The sequence below is a fragment of the Pyrus communis genome, chromosome 7 (assembly GCF_041283825.1).
Source record: "Pyrus communis isolate YQ-2024b chromosome 7, ASM4128382v1, whole genome shotgun sequence".
Taxonomy (NCBI): domain Eukaryota; kingdom Viridiplantae; phylum Streptophyta; class Magnoliopsida; order Rosales; family Rosaceae; genus Pyrus; species Pyrus communis.
This window is the reverse complement of record NC_142571.1, coordinates 66,343-91,370: the sequence shown is the minus strand read 5'-3', so window position 1 is coordinate 91,370 and position 25,028 is coordinate 66,343. Positions and strand designations below refer to the sequence as shown.

Genomic DNA, 25,028 nt, shown 5'->3' with positions numbered 1-25,028 from the left:
TTCCACATTGGCCTAGCGCCAGGCCTCTGAGCTATCTCTTTGTCTGTCTTCCTAAATAAAGAGAAAACAAACGAACGAACCAGAAAATTAAATTAAATATCCCAAAAAAGCTTTTCGAAAAATGAAAATAAAAAAGGGAAAGTGGCAGAGCATCAGAGAGAGAGAGAGAGAGATATCACTGCCAGTGAAAAACTAAATGCACTCTTAAATATATCTGCAATTCTATTTGTCATTTCGTTATGCAAAATAACTTTTAGAAATTTGTTATGTAAAATGTTACTAGACACTGGACGTGCCTTAATCAAATTAGATTTTGTACTGAATTTGAGCATTCATCTATATCTACATGGAGAATGCAAAAAAGAGTGAAGCTTTCATAATACTCAAATTATCTTTCTATCATTATGATTTTAAAAAATCGTAAAAATACAACATAATATGATAGTAAGTGTTTTGTTCTAGTCTTAACAAAAAAAAGAGTTTTCTAATGATTATTTTAAATCTTTGGATCTAAACTAATATAATCTTGTGATTAATATGCATTTGGTCATCACATGTCCTCAAAATGAGAACCTTAGGAGAGCAAGACTAGTTATTATTTTTTGAAATATATTTTGTTAAGTCATTTAGTACTACGGTCTAATGATATTCATCTTCACTTGTAAGTGAGAGGTATCAGATTCAATTCTTGCTAAAAGTGAATTTGAATCACGTTGTTGCTAATCAATTGTGAAGGTTAGCTCACTTCTCTACATTATTATTATAGATAATATCGTTTGTTTAGAAAAAAAAATATTTTAATTAATAAAACAATAAAAAAAGAGCAAATGGTGGCTGATGGTCTTGAACGGTCTCAAATCGACAGCAGAAGGCATCAGATACCCAACTGGTGGAGTGGTGATGTCGAAGCTAGCTAAGCATTCGAAAATGAAAACTAATATGCGCTGGCGGCCCTCCAACGTGTCTACAAGTAAAATGCTCCACCTCTTTTCTATTAGTTCTCTTAAATATTGGATTTTTTTAATACAACGATATATCAATATTAGGTTGAGCATATTTTCGCTAAGTCACGTAATGAATATTAATTTAATTTAATGTAACATTTGTCAACCACAACAGTGTCTCAGTGGTAAGGGTGCATATTCTAGCTCCTAAAATACAAAAAATCGGGAGGTTTGAGGTTCCAAGTTGGTGAGTCTCCTTAACTATAGCCAGGGCAGGCTGAAATGCTTCTGTGAGTCTTTTTGTGAAATCCCGTTCTTGGATTTCACTATTATGATATACGTATTTGAATTATTGAGATTTTGTTTTATTGTTTGAGAATTTTTTTTTAATTTGTTTGAATTTAGATTTTTATTAAAGTAGTTACGAGGCTTGAAGTTTGGAAATTAATTATTCAAAATTCGTAGACCATTCGAGGTCACAATTTATATTTTCAAATAGAGCTCGATCTCACGAACGCGTAGGCACAAACATTCATGAAATGGAGTTATAACGAAAGAGTTATTAACGTTTAAAGTTAGGGATATTTTAGTAAATTTGGCCCTCATTAGAAGGCTCCAGATTTTCTGGAATGATCAGATTATGACACGTGGATGGTTGAGATGAAAAGAAAAGAAGAGAAAGGAGAGAAAGGATGGGGGAGGAGGACCAATTAGAAGGAGGGAAAGGAGGGGAAAGGAGAGAGGAAAGGAAAAGGGGAATGGGCTCACCCGTCGACTCGTGTACCCAGTTTGATTCCGACCAATTTCCAGCACTTTTCAGTCTAAATTCACCCTTCCACCACCTACAACCTATTCCACAACCCCATATCTACCATCTTAGCTCAAATTTGAGGGCTTTTGGGTTCAATTTCATGAAAGAAGAAGCACGGTGCTGACGACATCATTGACGGTGATCTGTCATTTTTGAATGCAATCCCCTCGATCTCTACCACCATTAGACCCTCCTTGAACCCAAGAATAAAGCCCAAACAACCTTGGAGGCGGAACATTGGAGATGACGAATTGAAGCTCACCCATTCTAGGGTTTCCGGCGGGTTTGAGTGAAATTGGGGCCTTTCCCGGCCAAATTGGCATTGGACACAGGTATGAAACTTGCTCTACTCATTGAGATATACATTTCTGTAAAATTTGGTGATTTTTGAAAATAGTTGAATTTTTCAGCAAGTCGGGGCACCCGACCGCGGTGGGCCAACGATGTATTTCTAAGTTCAATTAGATGCTCCGATTTCATAATTGATATCCGTATGACATGGTTTGATTGTTTGAACTTAGTTTCATTACAATACATCACTTGACCAAAATATGAATCGACGATCTGATCGTTGAATCGTTAGTAAACTTTAATACAATATAGTACATAATATTTGAAGACCATCGGAACTTACAGATCTGGAATCCGACGTATGGATCTTCCCGAATTGGATTTCTAAGTTTGTAAAATCAAACGTTAACCGCCACTTGAATTCGTGATTGGCGGAGATCCGACCATTGGATTGTGATGAGATTTTAGCATGTTGTTCTAGATGCATAATGTGGACTTTAGAAAGTTACGGATTAGACTTTTGATAGGCGGATCTTCAGTTTAGATTTCTAGGGTTGTGGACCCTACTCTCGACCTTGATTGCCTGTTGGCTTTTTAGTCAACTAGCCCGAGTTCTTCTAGCGTGTCGGTTATCTTAGAGTGCAGATGAGATTTCATGGAGTTTGATGGACTCATTGTGATGACGTGTGATTCGATTTGCGTACTAGTGGCATCGTATTCTATTATACTTGTTATCAAGTATGTTTTGATTTGTGCATTGAAAACGTTTGTGGAATATGGTTTGATTTGTATGATGAGTATGATGTGATGAAATGTGATTTGAAGTGCTTGTTGAATTGTTTGATGAAATGTGATTTGATGTGCATATTTGAAATGTGGTTGATTTGCATAATTGATATGAAGTGATGAAATGTGAAGGCTAGCAGTGGACCATTAACCCATTGTCATGGGGTTTGTTGCTTCAAGACTTATTTCACATATCATATCATTATATAATTTCTCGTTTCGTTTAGCTGTTCTAATTGTGTACCTTGCGTTTGTTCCATTTCTTGTTTCGTTGAGCTTTTGTATTTTGAGTACTTGTTTCAAGTCTTCTTCTTCAAGCGTTGCTATATTCCTTGGTCCTCCACTTGGTTCTGTTGAGTGATTCGGAACTGAGTATCCGCTGGGGTTCCGTTGAGTGGTTCGGTTCCCTACTCCGTCTGGATTCTGCTGAGAAGTCTGGAATCCCTCGTGATCGGCGATTCCGTTGAGTGGTTCGGAATCGTATCCAGCTTGGATTTCGTTAAGTAATTCGATATGCATTGTACTCCGCAATTCCGTTGAGTGGTCCGAAATCGTATCCATTCGGATTACATTAAGAGATCTGGAATCCCTTCTACTCCGCGATTCCGTTAAGTGGTCCAGAATTGTATCCTGGTTTGGATTCAGTTGAGTGGTCCGGAATCCTGTTTGGTATTATGGTTCCGTTAAGAGGTCCGAAACCCGATATTGATGGATTTCGTTGAGTGGTCCGAAATCGCATCATTTGACTTGTTGGTTCCTTGGATTTGATTTCAGTTTCAGAGATGTAGGCCTCGGTCGAACTGTGTCTAGCCTCGCATTTCGGTATATTGTATGTGTAATGGATTGGTATGATCGTGAAGTGATGTTGGTTGTCATTATGATTAGACTCGTTGACCTATGTGGCTAGAGATTATTAATGTATTTTATTGAATGTTCCATGAGTTGCTGCATGCCTGATTTGTGGCATTATGTCGAGACCTAGTGGTTTATGTGACAAATGCTCGAGTGTGGGGAAGGATGAACTATGAATGGCTTGATTCCTGTTTAGGATACGTAGGCAGTCTAACAAGGAGGTTAGATGCAGCCATAAAGTATACGAAAAATTGCTATGCGATTCGATTCTTGAGTTATGCCTTGTACATATCCTGGAGGCGGGATCTGTTAGATATACGGATGTTGGGTGACGTCACGTATCGATCTTAAACGTATGTCGGGTTCGAGGCGTGACACTTTTTGGCCCTCGGAATGGATGGATGATCATGACTTGTCACTAGTTGTCCTCCTTAAAAAAAAAAAAAAATTTAATGTAACGTTTGTCATTTATACCAATCGAACATAAAACATGCAATTTATAAATAGAGAAAAAAGCTATTAAAGTACGTTAAAAAGTGAATTGAAGGGAACTGAATTGGCATAAGGTGCAAATGTATGTTTGTTTATTGCTACTAGAGTAGAGTCTAACGAGATTCGAATTCACACCGCCATCCAAAAGCTCAATTCCTTTTCACAATTGTGGTAAATGACCACTTGCAAGTTCAATGTTAAAATAACTAAAATATACATATGCGAAAATAAAAACAAAATAAAGTGAGAGGTGTTTAAAAGGTAAACGAGTGACCGCGGCTTGGCCTTTTGTACTCCGTCTGATTTGGTGGTTGGTCTCAAATTACGTTTGGCACTACACTACTAGTTGTTCACGGCCTATTTCTCTGACTTTTGAGAGTTTTGACTCCTCCGTCCGCATGTACCTTCCTTTTTCTGCCATTTTTAATTTTTTATCGGAACTCCAATATTAAATTGTAATTCTCTCTTCAGTTCTTCATTCTCTCTTTGGGTTTGGGCCTTAAATATCCTTGATTGTTTGTATTTTTCGGTCTTTCACATTTAAAACGTAATTGAGTTGGTTCGGTGCAGGGTACGGCGAGAGAAAGAGAGGTGATCAATCTCAGTCATCGATGGTATTCTTCAGGAGCGTCACCGCGCTTTCCAAGCTCCGTTCTCGTCTCGTGAGTTCCTTTTCCTTTTACCTGTTTCAGACCGAAATTTGTATTTTTCCTTTTTTGGAACCAAATGTGTTTGTGATTGTGATTGTGATGGTTGCAGGGGCAACGGTCGAGTCTCAGGGATTCCGTCAGATGGATTCAAACGCAGACCACCACAGATCTCGTGAGTTCTTCTTCCTATTACGAAACGAGTCGATGTTCTGCATACAAATCAATTAGTATTTGTAGAATCCATTTAATTTTATTTACCACATGCACGTTGGAGCCTCTAAATTGTAATTCTGATATTATCGTTTTCATTTTATGTCAATTAATTTCCGAGTATGTGCAAAGTAGTGAATCACAAATGTTGCAAGTAATAAATCTCAGTTTTGTCATGACATTCATTGTGTCTGTGTTGTCAATGCCGTGCAGGACCTTCGTTCTCAGTTGGCGGAATTGATTCCAGAACAACAGGTTTGTTACACTAGTCTAGTCCTAGTCCTGACTGAAAGCATTCACTTTCCCAATAGCTGTGTTTTCTTGTTTTTGGTTTACTTGTACGCTAATATCACTCGATTGTATTCTTGATGTCGAGTGTTGAGTTGCTGCATTCTTTGTTTATTTAGATGACTGGTGTAATGTGTGGGTGAGAATCAGTTCTTTCCATCTGCTTCAAGTAGTGTGTGCTTAAGAGCTAGCTAAAGCTCTTCCTTCTATTCATTTTTCCATAGGCATTAGATTGGTGGAAGGTTGAGGTCTTATGTCATGCACAGTTTTTCATACTTTGAGCAATTCTGAGATTTTACTTATATTTGAATATTAGATATGTTAGTAAGTGTATTTTGTATATTATCACAGCTGCATGTTTCTTTCTTGGTTACAGGAACGTCTGAAAAAACTGAAGGCAGATTATGGAAAAGTTCAACTAGGCAATATCACGGTTGATATGGTATAGTATCTTTCTTTCTTCCTTTTCTTTCATATAGAAACTGTAAAATATTTCCCTTTGTTATCAGTCGAAGAACTTAATGCTTGTACCATTAAAAGCCAAGAAGTGAGCCTTCATCTGAACTTTATTATTTTTCTTTTTAAATAGAGTAAACTTTTAATTTTGAACTTACATATGATCATAGGTTGTAACTGTGTTTGGATTCGATTTAAAACTGCGTAGGTGATTGGTGGAATGAGAGGAATGACAGGGTTGCTGTGGGAAACCTCCTTACTTGATCCAGATGAGGTGTACATTTGAATTACTCATCTTGAAATTTTATAAATCAATGTGGATAAATTTATGTGACAATTCTAACCGCTAATTGAAAATATGATGTTAATAGGATGTCTTGATTTCTTTATGCAGGGAATTCGCTTCAGGGGTTTGTCAATTCCAGAATGCCAGAAAGTATTACCGGCTGCAAAGCCAGGTGGAGAACCTTTGCCTGAGGGTCTTCTGTGGCTGCTTTTGACAGGAAAGGTATGGTTTTTTAGGCATATTTCATCACAAGATATTTTAAAGGTGCACTCTTGAAAAAATACAAGTTTCATTTTACTGTAATGTGTATCCATGATTCCATACAAGATAGCTGTAACTCCCTATATACCTCCTGAAATACTTAGCCTCAGCTGAATGTCATCATTAATGTCACAGTTCAAATTTGGATAAAACATTGCTTGCGTATAACTTGCACCAAAGAGCATTTGTATTTAATTATCTGGCTTTGTTTTCTTTTTTACTTTGGGTGTGTTTTTTTTGGAATATTTTAACATTGAACACAGCTTTTGCCATTCGTATGTGTCATAGGTACCTAGCAAAGAGCAAGTAGATGCATTATCCAAGGAATTGAGGACTCGTGCTGTAGTTCCAGGTTTGGTAGCTTATATTTGTCTATTTTGCTACCCATAATTTGATGAACTACATAATTCTGTTTGGATTATATTATATGTCTTCATAAGAAAAACCAAATACTTATGATGACTTCAATTGGCTACTTCTGAAGTGGTCATATATGTGAGAAGCCTACCTACAGAAGATGTTTGTTTCACAGTTTCACTTAATACTTGTATCTAGAAAGGCTCTTATGTGCATAAGGTTTGATTGAAGTGCTTCTGTGCGCAGTCACTCAATTTTTACACTCTTATGATCATTAATATAAGATTACTCATCAGATCTCTGTAATTCTCCATTGCAGCTCATGTGTATAAGGCCATTGATGCTCTGCCTATTACAGCACATCCAATGACCCAGTTCACCACTGGTGTCATGGCCCTCCAGGTTGGTATATGGGCTACTTAGGGTTGCATTATACTCATATTTCAGTTATTCTCCGTTTGCCCTTTTGCCATAATCATGGTTGGTCAAAATCAGATTCATGCATTTAGTTTTGGTTCTGTATTCATGCATTTAGTTTTGGTTCTTGGTTAGCCAAATTGTCTTTAGCAGAACCCTAGGCTTCTAGGTAACTGTGAAATGGAAGGTGGGGCATTTCTTTTAGGCTTTTCCCTTAGCCAAGGGTGTATTTGCATAAGCAAATAACTTGATATTTTGCAATTGTAATACATCATCGATTATTATAATGTATGCATGTATTTCTCATTAATATTACAGTATTACCCCTCTTGAGTCTTGATTACTTGATTTCACACATTCAACTGTGAAGTGTTAATATTATCAGCATCAATTCCCGGATGTTTTGTTTTAGTTTCTGTATAAATAGAGGAGAAATTGCTGTACATTATGTAAGATTGATATGGAGAACTACTACTTATATGTAAGAGAACTTAGTGCCGAGTCCCCAGATTGTCTCTTCATAATCTCATATGCTTCTAGCATTCCTTTGTGTATTCAACTTTTTCTGAATATGTTTAATGCGAGGTTTCGTTTATGTTGTAAATTTTTCATAATTACTTTCTGAGATAAAAACTTCATAGTCCTGAGTTTACTATGCAATTTTTGATCTATCACAATAAGTTTGAATTACATACGAACAAGTAATTAGATGAAGTCCTTGCTTGGGTATGGTCTGTTTTGCATTACAGTTATCAATTAGGATTTATCGCAAAAGTATAATACATGCTACTTCTGTGGTGAATACTGCATGTTGTCTTTCATCTTCATGATTGTTGATCTAGAGCTAAGGAGGCTAATTTTTCTGAATGACTATTCTTTGTTGGAGCATTCAACCGGCTTCAGTGTTTCTTTTGGGTTTAGTGACAGTATTTCTTTCTAAAAGAATGAAATGTTCTCCACGTGAATGAAACAATTAAGTATTTCATTAAAAGGCTGGCAGTACTCATTTACCTGATTTGCTGAGTATCTCTAGTATATGCAACTAAATTTCCCATTGTTTAATACTGCTTTCAGGTAGACAGTGAATTCCAGAAGGCATATGAAAAGGGGATACATAAATCAAAGTAAGTTTGCTTGTATTTTTCTTTTCAACCCCAGTCTTCCATTACTTTTCAGACCTGTTAACATAAGTTATTTTTAGGTACTGGGAGCCAACTTTTGAGGATTCACTTAGCTTGATTGCACAAGTGCCAGTAGTAGCTGCCTATATTTATCGAAGGTTGGTAAAGCATATTACATCTTTCTCATAGTTATATGTTTGAATGTTTGACCTTGTGTTCTTTCTAGAAAGAAAAAAAGTTTTAACATTGTGATCAGATCGGAAGCCAGCAATCCAATGCTAATCCAGAAAAATTTGGGAATCAACTATTAGTTCCAATTTGGGATTATCGTAATTTATCGGAAATTTCGGAATCGGTTTTATCTCGGAATTTACGATCCGGATCTCCTACAGTTTGCAAAACTTTGAAAATTTTCAAACTTTTATGTATCTACCATTCAATATTTTTTTTCCGAATTTTTGCTTGTAGGCTGTCAGGTGAGTGTATGACATAAAATCATTGTGGACAAGAAAAAATAGTACGTATGATTATGCTCTTCATTTTTAATTTACAATAGGTGAGTGTATGATATAAATATAACAATAAACATGATAAAATAAGAATACGCATGGTTTTTTTATAGTACTAAGTTTAAGAAATGTCGGAATTTCGGTTTGGATAGGTACATTCCAATTGCCATCCAAATCTTTCAGAAATTTTCAGAATCGGAAATGTTCGGTTTGGATTAGAATTTCCAATCCAACTGCACCCCTTGTGCATGTTTTAGAATAGCATTTAATCTAAACCTGTGAAACTTTTGTGTAAAAAGTTGTTTCTTATGTACGATATTGTCAACTGACTGATGAACGATGGCATTATTTCTCTTCTTCCTCGTGGTTTGAAGAATTTTCAAGGATGGAAAAGTAAGACCCGTTAATGATTCTCTGGATTATGGTGCAAATTTTTCACACATGCTGGGTTTTGACGATCCCAAAGTGCATGAGCTCATGAGGCTTTATGTCACCATCCATAGGTTTGTATAAACTTCTCTTTCAAGGACAGTGAATGACATGTTTCTTTTGGTTTCAAGTTACATGACATTTTAAGTAATAATGCATTGTAGTGATCATGAAGGTGGGAATGTCAGTGCTCACACCGGCCACTTAGTAAGCTACCCAATTTTTGTTCTTTTTTCCCTTGTTATTTTCTTATACTTTGGTAATGAGGACTCCTGTTAACATCATTTCGTCTTGAAAAATGTAAATCATGCGATGATTTGATCGATAACTTGATATCTATTCCAATTTGGATGTTGATGTATATGTTCTTTAATTTTACATTCTGAATACAGGTTGCTAGTGCACTTTCAGATCCGTATCTTTCATATGCAGCTGCTTTAAACGGCTTGGCTGGCCCACTCCATGGTTTGGCTAATCAGGTAATATTTTTTTCTTTTGTTTGGTTTTTTCCATCTGTTTATTCTAATAAAAGCGTGAACTATATTTTGTATATCTAAAAAAGTTATTGATGTATAGAAAGGTTGCATGTTGAAATGATGCATTCTCTTTTCCTCATACCGCACTGTTTTATTGCAGGAAGTATTGCTTTGGATAAAGTCTGTGGTAGATGAAGTTGGAGAGAATGTAACTACAAAGCAGTTGAAAGATTATGTCTGGAAAACATTAAAAAGTGGGAAGGTAATGCCATCGACTTTTACCTAAATAGTCTATTTAAATATGGCCCATGTTCAGTTTATTCTCTTCTTGTAGTAAACGTGCACGGTTGATCCTTTGCTCACGAATTTATTATTATTTTTGTATGAATCTAGTATCTAATTAGCAATGTGCATCTTTGCTCACGGACATTTTTCTGCCAGAAAATTGGCTAAACCATTCAATCTTTGTCAGAACTCGCCTACTGAACTTAGAACTGTCAACAGATAAATAAAATATGTAGTAATCAGTGCTGGTCTTGAGATTTTTGAGGCCCAGGGCAATACCAGAAAAAAGTGCCCTAGTATAACTCCACGTAAGAAACAAAATTCAATTGTTTTAGTGTTCGTATTTGTGCGTGCCGATGTAACTTTTCTTTGATAAAATGATAGCGGGGTGTGAGGGATTATGCTAAAGCAACAAGATGGGTTAGCCATAATTTGGTATCTAACTTGTCATTTAAAAGACTCAAACCTAAGACCTCCTACTTATACGTGAAGAAAAAATAGATTTCACATCTAAGCTATAACATTTCACGTTGGTTTGTAATTAGATAAGGGTACACAAATATTTCACAAGCAAAAATCAATTAAAGTATGACAGGTGTTTTTGTATAAAACTTATGGTTATGGGGATAATTTTCTGATTTACTGTCCCTTGGGGCTTCATAAGAATTGTCATATTTTTCTATCTCTATTTTTTATATATAATGTTATAAACAATGAATGAACCAAAAAAATTATTGAAAAACCAAATACCACATATATGTTATTTAAAATTATAACTCATTTTTTTCTTGGATAAGAAAGAAAAGTAACCCTAAACCTTAACATTATATTGAAACAGAACATCATTGCTAAAAAGAAAAAGGCCCTCAGTTTGATCTGAACCTGGGTGGCTATTATTATTATTATTTGCCAAAGGGTGGTAATTAATTGAAAATGAATTTGTAAAAACCACTTTTGTCAAAGGCACATATAGAAATATAGCTACTTATTTAAACCAAAGGTGAAATAATTCATAAAAAAAATAGGCAGTTTTGAGATTTGAACCCGTGTTCCTTTCCATTGCAAGAAATCAGCGAAACACTGCTGCAAATAACAAATTATGACAAATAATCCAGTTTTATATTTTTATATGCTTACTGGACATAACATTATAATAATAGAAATTAAATTTTTTTGTGCCCTTGATTTTTTGGGACCCCGTGTGGTCGCCCTGGCTGCCCTGGTCTAGGGCCGGCCCTGGGTGGTCGACTATTCTACCCTTGACTTTGTAGAAGATTTAAACTTGCAAGGGAAGTTACCTTGTCAGACCTGATTAGTTTTTTTTTTTTGTTCCTTAAGCAAAATGGACTTTCACTTTTCTTGAATCTTCACTATTTGAAATATATTTGAAACTTCGTTTGATGCCCATAGTTTGATGAGCTGCTAATATTCTTGTCTGTAATTGTCACCTCTCTCCTCTTTTTCTCGTATTGCAGGTTGTTCCTGGTTTTGGACACGGAGTCTTGCGTAAAACAGACCCACGATACACATGTCAAAGGGAGTTTGCATTGAAGCACATGCCTGATGATCCGCTGTTTCAGCTGGTAGGTGTAACCCTGATCGCACGAGGGTGTGCCCTTTTTATGCACACTGCAAATCATGGTTGTAATTGCATCCATCCTTTATGAGCTAATTTAGTCATTACCTTAAACAGGTCTCGAAGCTTTATGAAGTTGTGCCTCCCATACTTACTGAACTAGGCAAGGTAATTTAATAACTTTATTTTATGAATGTAAATTATGTTATATCTTTGCCTCTTGAGAATATTACTGTAATCCTTTATATTTACTGACGGAAGTGCAAAATTTTTTATTCTGCTCGAACTATGATCTTTCACTTTAAAGCCTAGTGAGAAATTGAGGATTTTTACAATCATTGTATCTGTCTTTTCCTATTAACCTTAGGACCAATCTGATGCTGATTTTATCTGGGATTTTATCATCTTTATAGGTTAAAAACCCATGGCCCAATGTAGATGCACACAGTGGAGTTCTGTTGAACCATTTTGGTTTGACTGAGGCAAGGTATCATATTTCATGTTATTATTCCTTACGTTGTACCTGGTGATGGTCCATAATATTCCAAAGCGGTACATGTTTTGAGATGATAATGTACTTGAAATTCAACCGTGGCAGATATTTTACTGTTCTTTTCGGTGTATCGAGGAGTATAGGGATTGGTTCCCAGGTTCTCTCTCTCTCTCTCTCTTTTATTCCTAATTGTCATATTTTCTTTGTGTTAATATGTTCTCTTGGTTTGGTTCAGTTGATATGGGACCGAGCTCTTGGTTTGCCTCTTGAAAGGCCAAAAAGTGTTACGATGGAATCGCTTGAGAATTTCTGCAAGAAAGCAGCTTCGTCTTGAGAAATTGAGTGTTGTATCACTTTGTTTGAGTAATAATTGCTCCCGAATGATGGCTTTGTGAAGGATGCAGCGGTGGTGTAAAAATTTCAGTTTCTGTTGGTTTTAGTTGAGAAATTGTCACAGGAAAACCTCAACACTCACACATCACTTGAGCATATTCAAGTACTTTGAAGAAATTTTGAAGTGACATAGGCGCTGGGGCTTTTGCTGCTCAGTTAATAAACGGATTGGAGCTATTTAGATTAAAATGTGTACTTTAAAGATTTCCATAAGTAGAATGTTTTTTACGCGTATTCTACTATGAGGGCGGCACATTTATTATTGGGAACTTTAATGAAAAGTGTTCGGACTTTATTTTAACAAAAAAATCGTCTTATAATTTTAGTTAATGAAAATGACTTAAATTTTACCAAAAAGAACAAAAGCTTGATATACCAAAAGTCTAAAATATAAAATAGAAAAAGTGAAAAAAAAAAAAAAAAAAAAATTGCCTTGCGGGAACCCGCGAGTCCATCACACGTAATATTTTTGAAATTGAATGATATTATACTATTTTTCAAATTTAATGGTACTACATTATTTTTTAAACTAAATGGTATTACACTATTTTTGAAATTGAATGGTACCACATTGTTTTTGAAATTGAATACTATTAACACTGATTGTTTTTGAACTAAATACAAGAACTACATTATTTTTGAAATTGAACACGGGTACCATACTATTTTTGAAATTGAACACGAACACTATTCTTAAAACTGAACACATTTTGCCATGCACTGACTACTTTTTAAGCTGAATATGACATCTCTCCGAAGTTTAACTATCATTCTTCTATCTCCTCTTCTTGAATTTTCTCGGCACTTTCTCAGCTTCAAAAGACCTTTTCTTCTTCTTGAAACTCTGTATATTCCCTACATTTCAAGATTTTATGTTTTGAACCCGCAACCCATTTCTCATATGCCATTAAAACAAAAACCCAGAAGCAGAAAAAGCATAAACAATAACTAGAGAGGAGAGAGACCTTTTTATTTCATTTTATTAATCAAGATAGACGTTTTTATTATTGATTTATGGCTTGGGATTTTAGGTAATCTCCAACCGAAGAAGGGCCCCTCCAAGAAATTAATATTTTAATGAATAGTGTCAAGTCATATTTCTTACCATCTCTAACCGAGGGGCACGTCTCGGATTTCGAGTGATACGTGTCTATATTTGAGTGACTTTGCATATTTATTGTCGATAAGGTATCTCAATAATTTTATGTCTCGGATTTCGAGTGTCACGTGTCGATATCTGAGTGACTTTGTAGATTTCTTGTCAATAAGGAATCTCAATAATTTTACGTCTCGGATTTCGAGTGACAGGTGTCGATATCTGAGTGACTTTGCAGATTTCTTGTCGATATATGTGTCGATATTTGAGTGACTTTGCAGATTTCGTGTTGATAAGGAATCTCAAAAGAAGCATGTAGTAGACATTTAAGTTTTAATGTTATTTAATGTTGTTTAATAGGTTTAATGTTGTTTAATGTTACTTAATGTTATTTAATGTTGTGTAATGGCTTATGTAGTTATAGGAAAAAAATTAGAAATTAAAAATTTTTTTTTTTTAAATTTTGTAAAAAAAAAAAATCAATATAATGGCTAGCTGACGTCATCATGACATCATCAAGTAGCCGTTGGATTCAAATTACTAGACCGGTCCAAGCTGGCTGGGTTGGGCCAACCGGTTGGCCCTTTTCTCCTTTTTTGGCCTGGTGGGGTCCACGAGCCATTTGGCCTAACCCTCGGTTGGAGATGATTTTCATGTCATTTCGGGCTATTTTCGGCTCCGTGGCCTTCTGGCAGGATCGGTTGGAGATAGCCTCAGCTTCCCAATAGGAAGATTGAATAGTGAGTGATCCAATTACGTGGCATGCACGTGGCTAGAGATTCAAGTAAGTTAATCTCTTCTCTTTCTTTGTTTGTTGCTTTATCAATTACAACGAACCAAATATATAACCGGGATAACATATTGCATGGATGATGCAAATGCCCATTTCGCCCTTTGTAATAATTTGATAACACATGTAGTATGAACTTGTACAAAGAGGCTAAGTCTTGTGTTTGTAGCATTTAACTAACTAAATTGTAATGACTTTACAATTTAGGTCCATTTGCTTGTTTATGCTTTCAAATTACTAAATTGTAATACCCTTGCAATTTAGGTATGTTGTTTGTTTATGTTTTCGGTTTAGCTCTCTAAGCTACCAATGTCATTTCAATATGTAGTGTGTTTTTATTTTGAAATTGATAAAAGTAAGCCCTTTTAGTAGAACATCTTATATCATTTTATGTTTAACCATTAAACATACAAACAAAAAATATGAAATGGGCTATTACTTTACTCGTACCCACTGCTTTTTAGGGCTGGATGTAACCTAATTTTTTGCCACACAAGGAAAGACGTTACCCACCCAAGTGGTGGATCTAGCCATATTTTCCGGTATTGGGGATGAAAATTTTCACTAGGGCTTCATATATATGTATAGGAAGCCTTTAAGGGAAGGATCCTCATTTTTAAAGGGATCCCCATTTTTTATTTATAAAAATGGGGATTAGTTGTGGGGTCCGCACCACATCGAACTTTAACATCAAAACCGTCTATTTTTCAAGTTGTACCTCATAGATCATCCTTGCAAAATATTAGCTAAATTGGAAATATTTAACACATCTAATTGAGTTTAAAGAAATGAACGAATACTTTGTTATATAAAGAAACAATGAAATTTGATCTTGATAATTAAATAGGTAAATGGTTTCGGATTGAATTGAATTTTTGCAAGGATGATCTATAAATCGAGACTTGCAAAATAGATTATTCGGATCGTTGAAATTTGATGTGGAGTAGGCCCCACAACTAATCCCCATTTTTTTTTAAATGGGGATCCCCTTGCATAAAGGGCCTGTATATGTATATATATAGTAGCCCCATAGAGTATATATAAAGCCACCATTGAAGATGCTCGAGGACGGTGCTGTCGTTGTGCGACCATAGGAGTTCCTAACGAGGCTACAACGTCTAGAACAATAGTGGGAGTCTTTTTATAACCATTAAAAGCCCTGGCCTATGTAGTAGAAAAATTCTTCAACTCCTAATGCTTGCAGTTGATGCCGCCCAGCATCCCAATAAGACCTTGTTTCTTAGCTTTATTCAAAAGCCATTGTAAGTCTGCAGATTAGAGCAACGGTATTTCTTCATAGGGGTGGGCACAGTTTGATTTTGGTCTCGTTTGTACCATACTTCATAAATCCCAAAACTACCGAGCACTGGTTAACGTCGTATCTTCAGGGACCCATTGAAGGATTCGTACTAGGGCACCCCTGCTGAAGCACAAGAGTTCCTCTCCAATCAAGAGACCAATCACAACAAGACACGTGTCAACATTAGAATAAAGCTCTTAGAGTCTCACATTGACAACAAACGGAAGTGAGCGACTCTCCTCAACTATAAAAAAAACCATTCTCCTACAATTAATCCCTAATGTCATTATTGTATTTAAACTCGTCATTAGAACTTGCTAATGATGATAATGCTTGAACCTATGCATTGTGTAAACTCTTCACTATTAATGAGAATTCCTCTACCCCGTGTACATAGCCCAACTTAGGGTGAACCATGTACATTTTGTGTTTGCTTCCATATCTCTGTCTCTTTACATATTATCCTCACTAGGTGAACGGAGCAACCTTGCGAAGGTCCCATACTTAACACTTTACGTTGTTCCAAAAGTCCATGTGATTTTATGCATCAATTAGTCCAGTTTACCACTCATACTAGAACCGAAATGGATATCTCTACAGTTTGGTTTGGTTTTTAGGTTACATAATTAGTTCTGCACGTCCCAATTTATAGGTTCAATATTATGTTTTGTGTCGTACTAGGTTACATACTTCCCATTTACTTGTAGGGTGCGTTTGTTGCACCAGACTATTTCGGATTGGACTAGTTTTAGGGACTAAGTTGGACTGGCTTAGACTAGACTAAGTTAGACTAATTTAATGAAGCTTTTGGTGCAATGTTAGACTAAGAAGTTGGACTAATAATAATAATAATTATTATTATTATTATACTTTAATTTCTTTTCTATTAAAAATATCAATATGGAAAAAAGGGCATCTTCTTTACAAATTGTTGGTGCTCCTCTGCACCTTGGAAATTGTAGAACTTCCAATAACAAATGCTTAACCCAAATTACAGAGAAATCAGAAATCGTTCAATTTTATCAGAACTAATTGGCATCCCAGAAAACTCACAAATCCAGCTTCCCTTCACAAACCAAACGCAACGAATTCACATAATCCATCAAATGTTCTGAGACTTCAAAGAACAGAACAAGTAAAGTTAAAAAAAAAAAAAAAATGAGGGAGAAAGAGAGAGAGAGAGAGATTGGTGGTGGTTTGGACCGGTGGTGTGATCTTGCCGGAGTTTGGTGAGTGTAGGACACGACGCGAAGAAGAAAGCAGGGAAGGACGAGAGGCAAAGAAGAACGCAGTGAGGGTCCTCGCAGTCCCATGGTATTTGTGGGGTCTCGCTATGACCCTTTAGTGAGAGAGTTAGTGAACGCAAGTCCCCTTCAATCCCATTAAACATAGTCCCACTATGTAACAAACATAGGACTGCACTGATGAGTAGTCCTGTCTAGTCCAGTGAAGGCTAGTGAAGCCAAACAAACGCACCTATAATGGACAAAGAGGCCTTACTAGTGTTGGAGAAGTAAACCAAATTTTAGTTATTGAGTTAAGAGTCACGAATATGGATTAATAAAAGATAGAAGTCTTAGAGTTGTGATGATTGAGATTGCTAGAGTCAGTTATTTCTCTACATGTTTCAGTTACAAAGTTGTTCTTAATTAACTAAATAAATTATGATGTATTGTATTAGCTATAAAAGCCATGCACTGTTATATAGTTTTTGTATGTGAAGAAATAAAAATGTTTTCACATTAAAAGCGTCTCCTTTCTCCACTACTCCAAGTTTTAATTAAGATTTCTCCCTTCCTCCTACGACTGCACAAAGTTTTAATTAAGATTTTTCTCCCTTCCTCCTGCAACTAGTAGTAGACTAATTGGTGAAAGGCAACAAACGAATTCATTTGATCATGTAGAAAGAATCCCTTTAAATTATACATAAACATATATAATTAACTAAAGTCTCATTTTTTCATCACTAGTCCAGTTGTTCTTCATCTTGGGACCAGTAGGCCCTTCTTCCCCTAACACTTCATTTGGTAGACTCTTTACGAATTTCTCAAATGCAGATTTGAGCTTTCCAGGCAAAAGTTTCTCCACCTTTTTTAGTTCATCAGTAATGTCATAACTAAGTTTTGGATCCCATTCCCAATAGTAGTTGAGCCATGGCGGTTCGGATATAACGGAGCCCAAATAGTCAACTGTAATGATTATAGGCTGGCTTTGTCCAGTGTCCAATACCATCTTACTCTTGGCAGCATCATTCCTAATTCCTATTCCTCCAGTGCCTTGCAATACAAGTCTTGGCTTGGCACAAAAAGCATGGTCGTGCAAAGATGCATAGGTCACGGCTTTGTTCCCACCACCATTCTGAAACTCAAGCTCAGAAGCGTCCACCCATATGCACCCGTTGTGCTGCGAGAAGTAGACCTTCCAGAGTTCCTTGGTAAAATTGCTGACTCGTAGGGTCACGTGCTCCCAGTCACCAATATGTTCACCAATTTTCCCTAGGGAGAGATTCAGAAACTCAACTTTGGCCTGGCGGGGCCATTGAAAGGGTAGAATGCTAATTAGGACTTATCTTGAGGCTTAATTTTCTGATATTATTCTTTTTACCATGGAGGAAAATATATAATGTACAAGATTGATTTACAAGGAAAGAAACATCAAATAATATCTTTCCTAATTATATCATGATTACAAGGACCCAAACAAGTAACTAAACTAATTACAAAAGGTCAACTCTCTAACACTCCCCCTCAAGTTGGTGCATAAATGTCGTTCATGCCCAACTTGACGAGAGAGTTGTAGAACACTTGACTCGCAACAACTTTAGTTAAGATGTCCGCCAATTGATCATCTGCTTTACGAACAGGAATTGAATAATATCCCCCTCCAATTTCTCCTTAATGAATTGTCTGTCAACTTCCACATGTTTCGTGTAATCGTGCTGGATTAGGTTGTGTGAGATATCAATAATTGCTTTATTATCACAAAACAAATCCGATGTTGACTTTGAAGGACACCCGAGCTCAGCAAGTAACCTCCAAAGCCATAATAATTCACACACTCTTTTCGCCATACCCCTGTATTCCACCTCTGTACTGGATAAAGCAACCACTTTCTATTTCTTACTCCGCCAAGTCAATAAATTTCCCTCCACAAATGTAAAGTATCCAGATGTAGACCGTTAATCAAAAATGTTTCCTGCCCAATTTGCATCGGTATAACCTTCTATCTGGCAATGATCATTTTCTGAAAACATGATGCCTCTCCTCAGGGAGGACTTTAGGTATCGTAGGATGCGATCAACTACACCCATATGCATATCACTTGGAGAATGAATAAACTGACTAACAACACTTACTGCATATGTAATATCAGGTCTGGTGTGAGATAAATAAATTAATCTCCTAACTAATCTTTGATAACGATCTCTGTTAGTGGGAACTTGATCAGGGTGCACGGCAAGATGATGATTTTGGACTATGGGGGTGTCAGCCGGTTTACAATCAAGCATCCCTATTTGAGCTAACAAGTCTAGAACATATTGTTTTTGAGATAGAAATAAACCTTGTTTAGATCGAGCTACTTATATCCCTAAGAAATATTTCAATCCACCGAGATCTTTCATCTCAAACTCGGTTGCCAGGTAATCCTTTAGCCTTCAGATTTCCTCTTTATCATCACTTGGAACAATCATATCATCCACATAAATAATAAGTGTCGTCAATTTCCCCATTTGACGTTTCAAGAAAAGTGTATGATCGACATTGCTCTGCCTAAACCCATAGTTCCTCATAGCCGTCCGGAATCTACCAAACTTTGCCTAAGGTGATTGTTTCAATCCATACTATGCTTTATTCAATTTGCACACTACTTCGGGCTGTGAAACTGATGCATAACCATGTGGAATAGCCATATAAACTTCTTCTTTAAGATTACTATGTAAGAAAGCATTTTTCACATCAAATTCCTTTGACACCGAGAAAACTTAGTTGCGAAAGCTTATCGATTAGGAATTCACCCAACTAAACACGTTATCTTGGGAACCTCAAACCCATCCATGAAGGCGAAAGATTGAACCTTAGGATCGTACCTAGATTTTAGTAACTTAATCGGGTGACGATTAAAAATCGTTAACCCTGACTTCAAATTGATGGTTTACTCAACCAACTTTTGTAACCCGAGTTTTCTTCCATAGCCTGACGAATTCATAGTGGTCTTATCGCAACTTTCTCATCTACCTCGGCAGTGAGACCAAATTCTCTAAACACCAATAGTCAGCTTTATATCAAATTCTTCAAATGTTAAACTTGTTTAGAACATGTACGTTTCTTGGGAGCCGTGCTCTCAGTGGACGATATTCTTTTCTTTGCCCAAAAGGTTGTAGCAGAAGAAAGTTGAAATTCTCGCAAAGTGTTGTGAAATTTGAGATATCTTTGGCCTTGTCGATTTTTATCGACAATTGTTAGCGATTTTTTGGCTATAGTGTTTTTCCTCACTTATCGACCGAGGAAAGTTAGTTTGGTTTGGGATGTGGATATGAATAAAGTTTCTGACAACCGAACTGTTGTCTCACCTCACCTTTGCTTTACACCTTTCGATGACATTAACTTGAATTTACCAGATTTTCTAGTGTTTTGATCAACATTTACTCTGAATGTGATTCCATATTCATCTTCTTGTGCAAGAAAGCATTTCAATCGACCGTGGATACTTGTCTATTCTACTGCACTTCGTATTAATTTTGAAATAGATAGATCACCTAGGAGAATCGCTCGGACCTTGAAATTTTAGTTGTGGCCATTAATTCCTCAATCACCTAACCAATACTCTGTTGAACGAACCTTTACTGTTGGTGATTGAATATTTCGGAAGCTACTGTTGTAGTGACATGTTATGCATTCAATCCAGTTACCTTGTATTCTTGATGTGATGAACTTGTTTTGACCTCAAATTCTTGAGTGTTCTTTTAGTCTTCTCGACATAGTTTTTCACTAAATTCGAGAGAATTCATTGTAAATCTACTCGCTAAGGTGTTGTGAATTGCATTGTTCAGCTACATGGTGTGCATGTCACTACTGTATCTCAATGTGATGCGCATTTCACTTCCAAGTCTTGGGAAGTCTCCTTGAAAACCATGGGTACTAAGTTTTTGTCAAATACCACATTTCGCCCTCAAACTAATAGCCAGTCTCAATGAACTGCCCGGAACTTAGAGAACATATTGCTCTGTATGTTTTACAGTTTGAGCCAGTTATGTTAGACACTTATCCCTGTTAGAGTTGAGTGCAACTACAATTACTATTTCAATTTTTAGCATGGCACCATTCGAGATGATGTATAGACATTCTACGGACAATACTTGATAAACATAAGAGTTTTACGAACGGGTATTTGAATGATTGAGTTTACGATGTAGCATAATTGTGAGCTATTGACGATGTCGCCCAAGAGGATAATGTGTGAGCGCAATCGAGGTGTATTTCCCAATGAGGGGCAAGATGGTAATATTGCACCATCGGGAATTATTTGCTTGCTTATCGTGACAACAGTGAGTTGTCGGTATTGTCTGCAGACCGTAATTTCAATAACATATTTGTTGGATTCGTTAAGCAAGTGGACAATTAGGCCATTTACGTTAGTTTATTTATTTATTGTTTGGGCTTCACCCAAAGATACTACACTTATTCTCGGAGTACATTATGCTACGAGTACGTAGCTGAAATCTTTCTATGTTCGGTTTTAATTTCAGTACAATTATTTTTAACCTTACGTTATTATATATATGTATTTTGACATGATGTTATTATACTTATATAAATTTTTCGATTTTATGTTTTTATAAAAAGTATTATATTATAGTATTGTATTGAAGGAGAAGGAAAGTATGAGTTTGGAGGCATGAAAGAGGAATCATTGCACTCCGATTTTGATGGAATGACATTCTCTTTTATGCAACCGCTCTAGCTTGATTTTTTCTTTATGTATTTTCTATCTATCTTTGAGTATTTTATGTTTACAACTTATTTCAACTTTCGGGGATGAAATTTTTTTAAGGTGGGTAGATTGTAACAACCCGTCCCTAATTTTATGATTTTATAAAATTTAAGACTATGAATTGACGAAAATGCCCCTAGAGGCAAGGATTTTGACTTCCGTTGACCATTGTTTAGAGAGATTTATAACTTATTCTTTTAGCGTATCCTTGTAGTGCTCGTCACTACGAACATGTAGGTGCAAGCGGAATCAAAATCGGAGCTACGGTTAAAATTTTACGGAACTACGATAGTAAAGGGCATTTTAGTAATTTCACGTTTACGGGAGATAATTTGATTTTGTCCTTTAGCCTTGAGATGTGTACCATGTGGGGCCCACACCCCATTCCTCTACCTCTTTCTCATGTCCCCTATCTCTCAGGACAATCTCACTTTAGTTTTTTTTTAAATATTCCCTCACCTCACTTCCACCACTTATTGGCTGCCAACCCATCCTTTTCCTCTAACCCTCTCAGCTCACATCTTCATCCCTCTTAGACTCCCTCTTTCTCTGCACACTTAGGGAGGTCGAGAAGGTTTGCCCAAAAACCAAACCTTGATGATGATGTTTCAATCGACCACGACCATATCCTTGTTCCTTTTAAACCTTTCTTCAAACTCTCAGTCTCTTTCTCGTCCCTTCTACCTCCACTGGTATGGAGAAAGCAACAGTGCATAGTCACCTAACTAAGCCAACTCCGGCGTATTTTTCAAGATTCCGACCAAGGTAAGCCTTAGGATTCCTTAGGTTCTCCTTTTAATCATGATCTGATGTCTTTTACAATCTTGTAATTGATTTGGAGAAAGATTGATGCAGAAATACCTCGGGGGAGTTTTTCCCCAGATTTCTAGGAATCGAACCGTGGCCATCCGGCCATTTTTCCGGCCGCCTCAGGCCTCATTTGGACCTCAAACTGGTACATTTCAAACCCTTACTTCACTAGCTTTATTTTGACTTTTATTTCATGAAAAATGGTTGGGTTTTGAGCTCGGGAATTTGCTGCCCAGTTTCGACGACTGGACCCGTGAGAGGAACCGTGTGGACCCAACCACAAAAAAAAAAAAAAAAAAGCGCCAAACCTGGAACTGGCCCAAGCCCATAACTCGAATCCATTGGCTAGATTGACCCAGATCCATTTTTGATTTGGAGGGAATATTATATTAACCTCCCAGTTAACTTTAACAAAATATTCCATCTGAGAATGGAATATTCCGTTAAAGTTAACTATTGACCATTAGTTGACTTTTTCGAAAATTTCTCGGAAACCTTCCTGGGCTAATTTCGACGTCCTTAATTCGTTTTTCACATCCATTTATTGAAATTCCAAGGTTTTAACATAGTTGACCACCGAGGCATCTCGGTTGACTTTTTAGGGTTGACCGTTAACTGTTGATTTTTTTAAGAAAAAAAGCCCGGGACACTCCTTAGCATATTTCGATGTGCTGATTTCGAATCTGCCATCCGTTTCTCCAAATTCAAGTGGTTTAATTAAGTTTTACTAATGGGTCCCAATATTATGCTTAGGTGTAATTACTATTGGAGACTCCAACTTCTTAACTCGAACGGATGTGGCATCGCAAGTAACTGTGAGTGAGTCTTTTCTTTTATATAGTATATATATAATTGTTAGTTTCCATTTATACATTTCATAAAGAGTTTTCCACAATACACCTAAATTAGCGTGACGTTTATAACATTTAGCACGTTGATAGAAATTATGACGTTATGCTACGTCCTACGGGATGCAAAGGTATGCTTATTATTATTGATGCCATAATTATATTTATGGCTATGAATGATATTATGTTGACTAGAATTATTGAATCATTGTGGCATGACTATATTTACGTTATATGTTCATCGTTGCTGCATCGGTGTTAACACTCGTTTGGGCCAGGGTCAGTCTTTCACGTGTATGTGCACATCGCATCATACGCTCACTTTGGATCCATTGTAGGCGCCAGTCTTGTCCTAGATTTTTATAGGCAATTAAGACTCGTATATATTGTGCATAGCACCAGTCTTCATGTGATTGTAATACTAGAACGTATATCATTATTACACCCAGTCCTCTTCATGTCAGAATATCTCTGCATGAACTCGTGCGTCAGCATGTGTCGATGAACACTTGATATGATATGTTTGCTTATGCAAGATTATGCGATTACGGATGTCATGTATTTACTTACGAAGTATTGTGCCGTATTGAATTCTTGAAATATTGCAGGTTACGGTAAGTATTTTCTTACTATATGTAGTATGTATATTTTGGAAACTATACTTGTTTTACGGCAATGGGTTATAAAGTTTTCAAAAATGTTTTTATAAAACTTTATTTTTAGGCCCACTCACCTTTGTTTTTCGCCCCTCCAGGTTTTAGCATCCGAGCTTTGGTACCGATAAGGATTCTTGGCAAATCTTGGTATAAGTGGTTACATTCGATGATATAATTCTTATCCTACTTTACTGTATTTTACTTATGAGTGTGAAATAGGTTCATTCCCGCTCACCAGCGCACTCTTATATTTAGGCACTTTCAGGTTTAAATTTATTCACATTTTTCATATCACTACACTTATGGCTTTGTCACCCTTCGGGTGTCGGCCAACACAGCTTGATTCAGAATCCAGCTGGACATTCCGGGTCAAGGTGTGTCATACCCCATTGAAAAAGATTGAGATATTTCATTGTGACGGAAGAAATTGATCAACACAATATTATAAGAACTAAGATATTGTAGCAATGATCATTCAACAAAAAATTTGTGACCAATGGTCTCTAACTTATCAAAACGTACAATTATGGTCCTTTTTGTCAACTCCGTTAGAACTTCAGTTAAAATGAGTCACGTGCCACACATGTGAGACTAAATCAAGATGCAAATATGGAAAACCAAATGAGAAAAATTGTAGCAATGGTCCTTCAATTTTAATACAATTGGAGAAATGGTCGCTCAACTTTAACCTAATTGGAGAAATGGTCCCTCAACTTTAACCTAATTGTTGCAATAGTCATTCCAACGTGACTCATTTTGACGGAGTTGAATAAAAGGACCATAGTTGCACAATTTGATAAGTTAAGGGATCAATGATCATAGATTTTTAGTTAAGTGACCATCGCTCTGATTGGGTTAAAATTGAAAGACCATTGCTACAATTTTCTTTATAACAAATATTGAAATGGCTTTTTAGCCAAAATGGTCTTTGAGATTTGCATAACTCCTCACTTTGGTCCTTGGGATTTGAAATCGGTAGAATTGGTCCCTGAGTTTATCAACCATCAATCATTTTGGTCATTCTCTGAAATATCTCTATTGAATAAGGATAAAATGACAAAACTACCCTCAAATTTTGTCAAATCATTTGTCATATTGTTTATTAAATTGAGGGTATTTTTTGTCATTTTGAACCTTATTTAACATAATTTTTC

The 25,028-nt window shown here is 36.3% G+C and overlaps 1 protein-coding gene and 1 long non-coding RNA gene across 5 annotated transcripts; both read left to right on the top strand.

Moving 5' to 3' along the window:
• Positions 1-4,456: 4,456 nt before the first annotated feature.
• Positions 4,457-12,513, top strand: LOC137734044 (citrate synthase, mitochondrial). Of its 4 annotated transcripts, none has more exons than XM_088697217.1 (20): positions 4,457-4,572; positions 4,747-4,838; positions 4,936-4,998; positions 5,250-5,291; positions 5,701-5,766; positions 5,989-6,054; positions 6,175-6,288; positions 6,616-6,679; positions 7,004-7,090; positions 8,180-8,225; positions 8,303-8,380; positions 9,106-9,234; positions 9,325-9,367; positions 9,553-9,639; positions 9,797-9,898; positions 11,397-11,504; positions 11,615-11,665; positions 11,911-11,984; positions 12,096-12,147; positions 12,226-12,513. In XM_088697217.1, exons 2-20 carry the CDS (start codon positions 4,788-4,790, stop codon positions 12,322-12,324), a joined length of 1,422 nt encoding a protein of 473 aa, XP_088553343.1. In that variant the 5' UTR covers positions 4,457-4,572; positions 4,747-4,787; the 3' UTR covers positions 12,325-12,513. The 4 variants fall into 4 exon arrangements, with proteins under 4 accessions (XP_088553343.1, XP_088553342.1, XP_068329400.2 ...); XM_088697216.1 differs by having other exon boundaries at positions 4,486-4,631; XM_068473299.2 differs by having other exon boundaries at positions 4,501-4,572; positions 7,004-7,086; positions 8,176-8,225.
• Positions 12,514-22,029: 9,516 nt separating this feature from the next.
• LOC137733328 (uncharacterized) lies at positions 22,030-24,287 on the top strand. The gene is made up of 4 exons (XR_011068456.2): positions 22,030-22,325; positions 22,416-22,515; positions 23,124-23,185; positions 23,973-24,287. It is a non-coding gene; the product is annotated as an uncharacterized LOC137733328 (long non-coding RNA).
• Positions 24,288-25,028: the final 741 nt, after the last annotated feature.

Excerpts from the sequence above, each read along its gene's own strand:
- LOC137734044 (XM_088697217.1), top strand. The coding sequence starts at position 4,788 with ATGGTATTCTTCAGGAGCGTCACCGCGCTTTCCAAGCTCCGTTCTCGT. Across the intron at positions 9,640-9,796 it reads TCCATGGTTTGGCTAATCAG|GAAGTATTGCTTTGGATAAA; the intron begins GTAATATTTTTT and ends GTTTTATTGCAG. Across the intron at positions 9,899-11,396 it reads AAACATTAAAAAGTGGGAAG|GTTGTTCCTGGTTTTGGACA; the intron begins GTAATGCCATCG and ends CTCGTATTGCAG.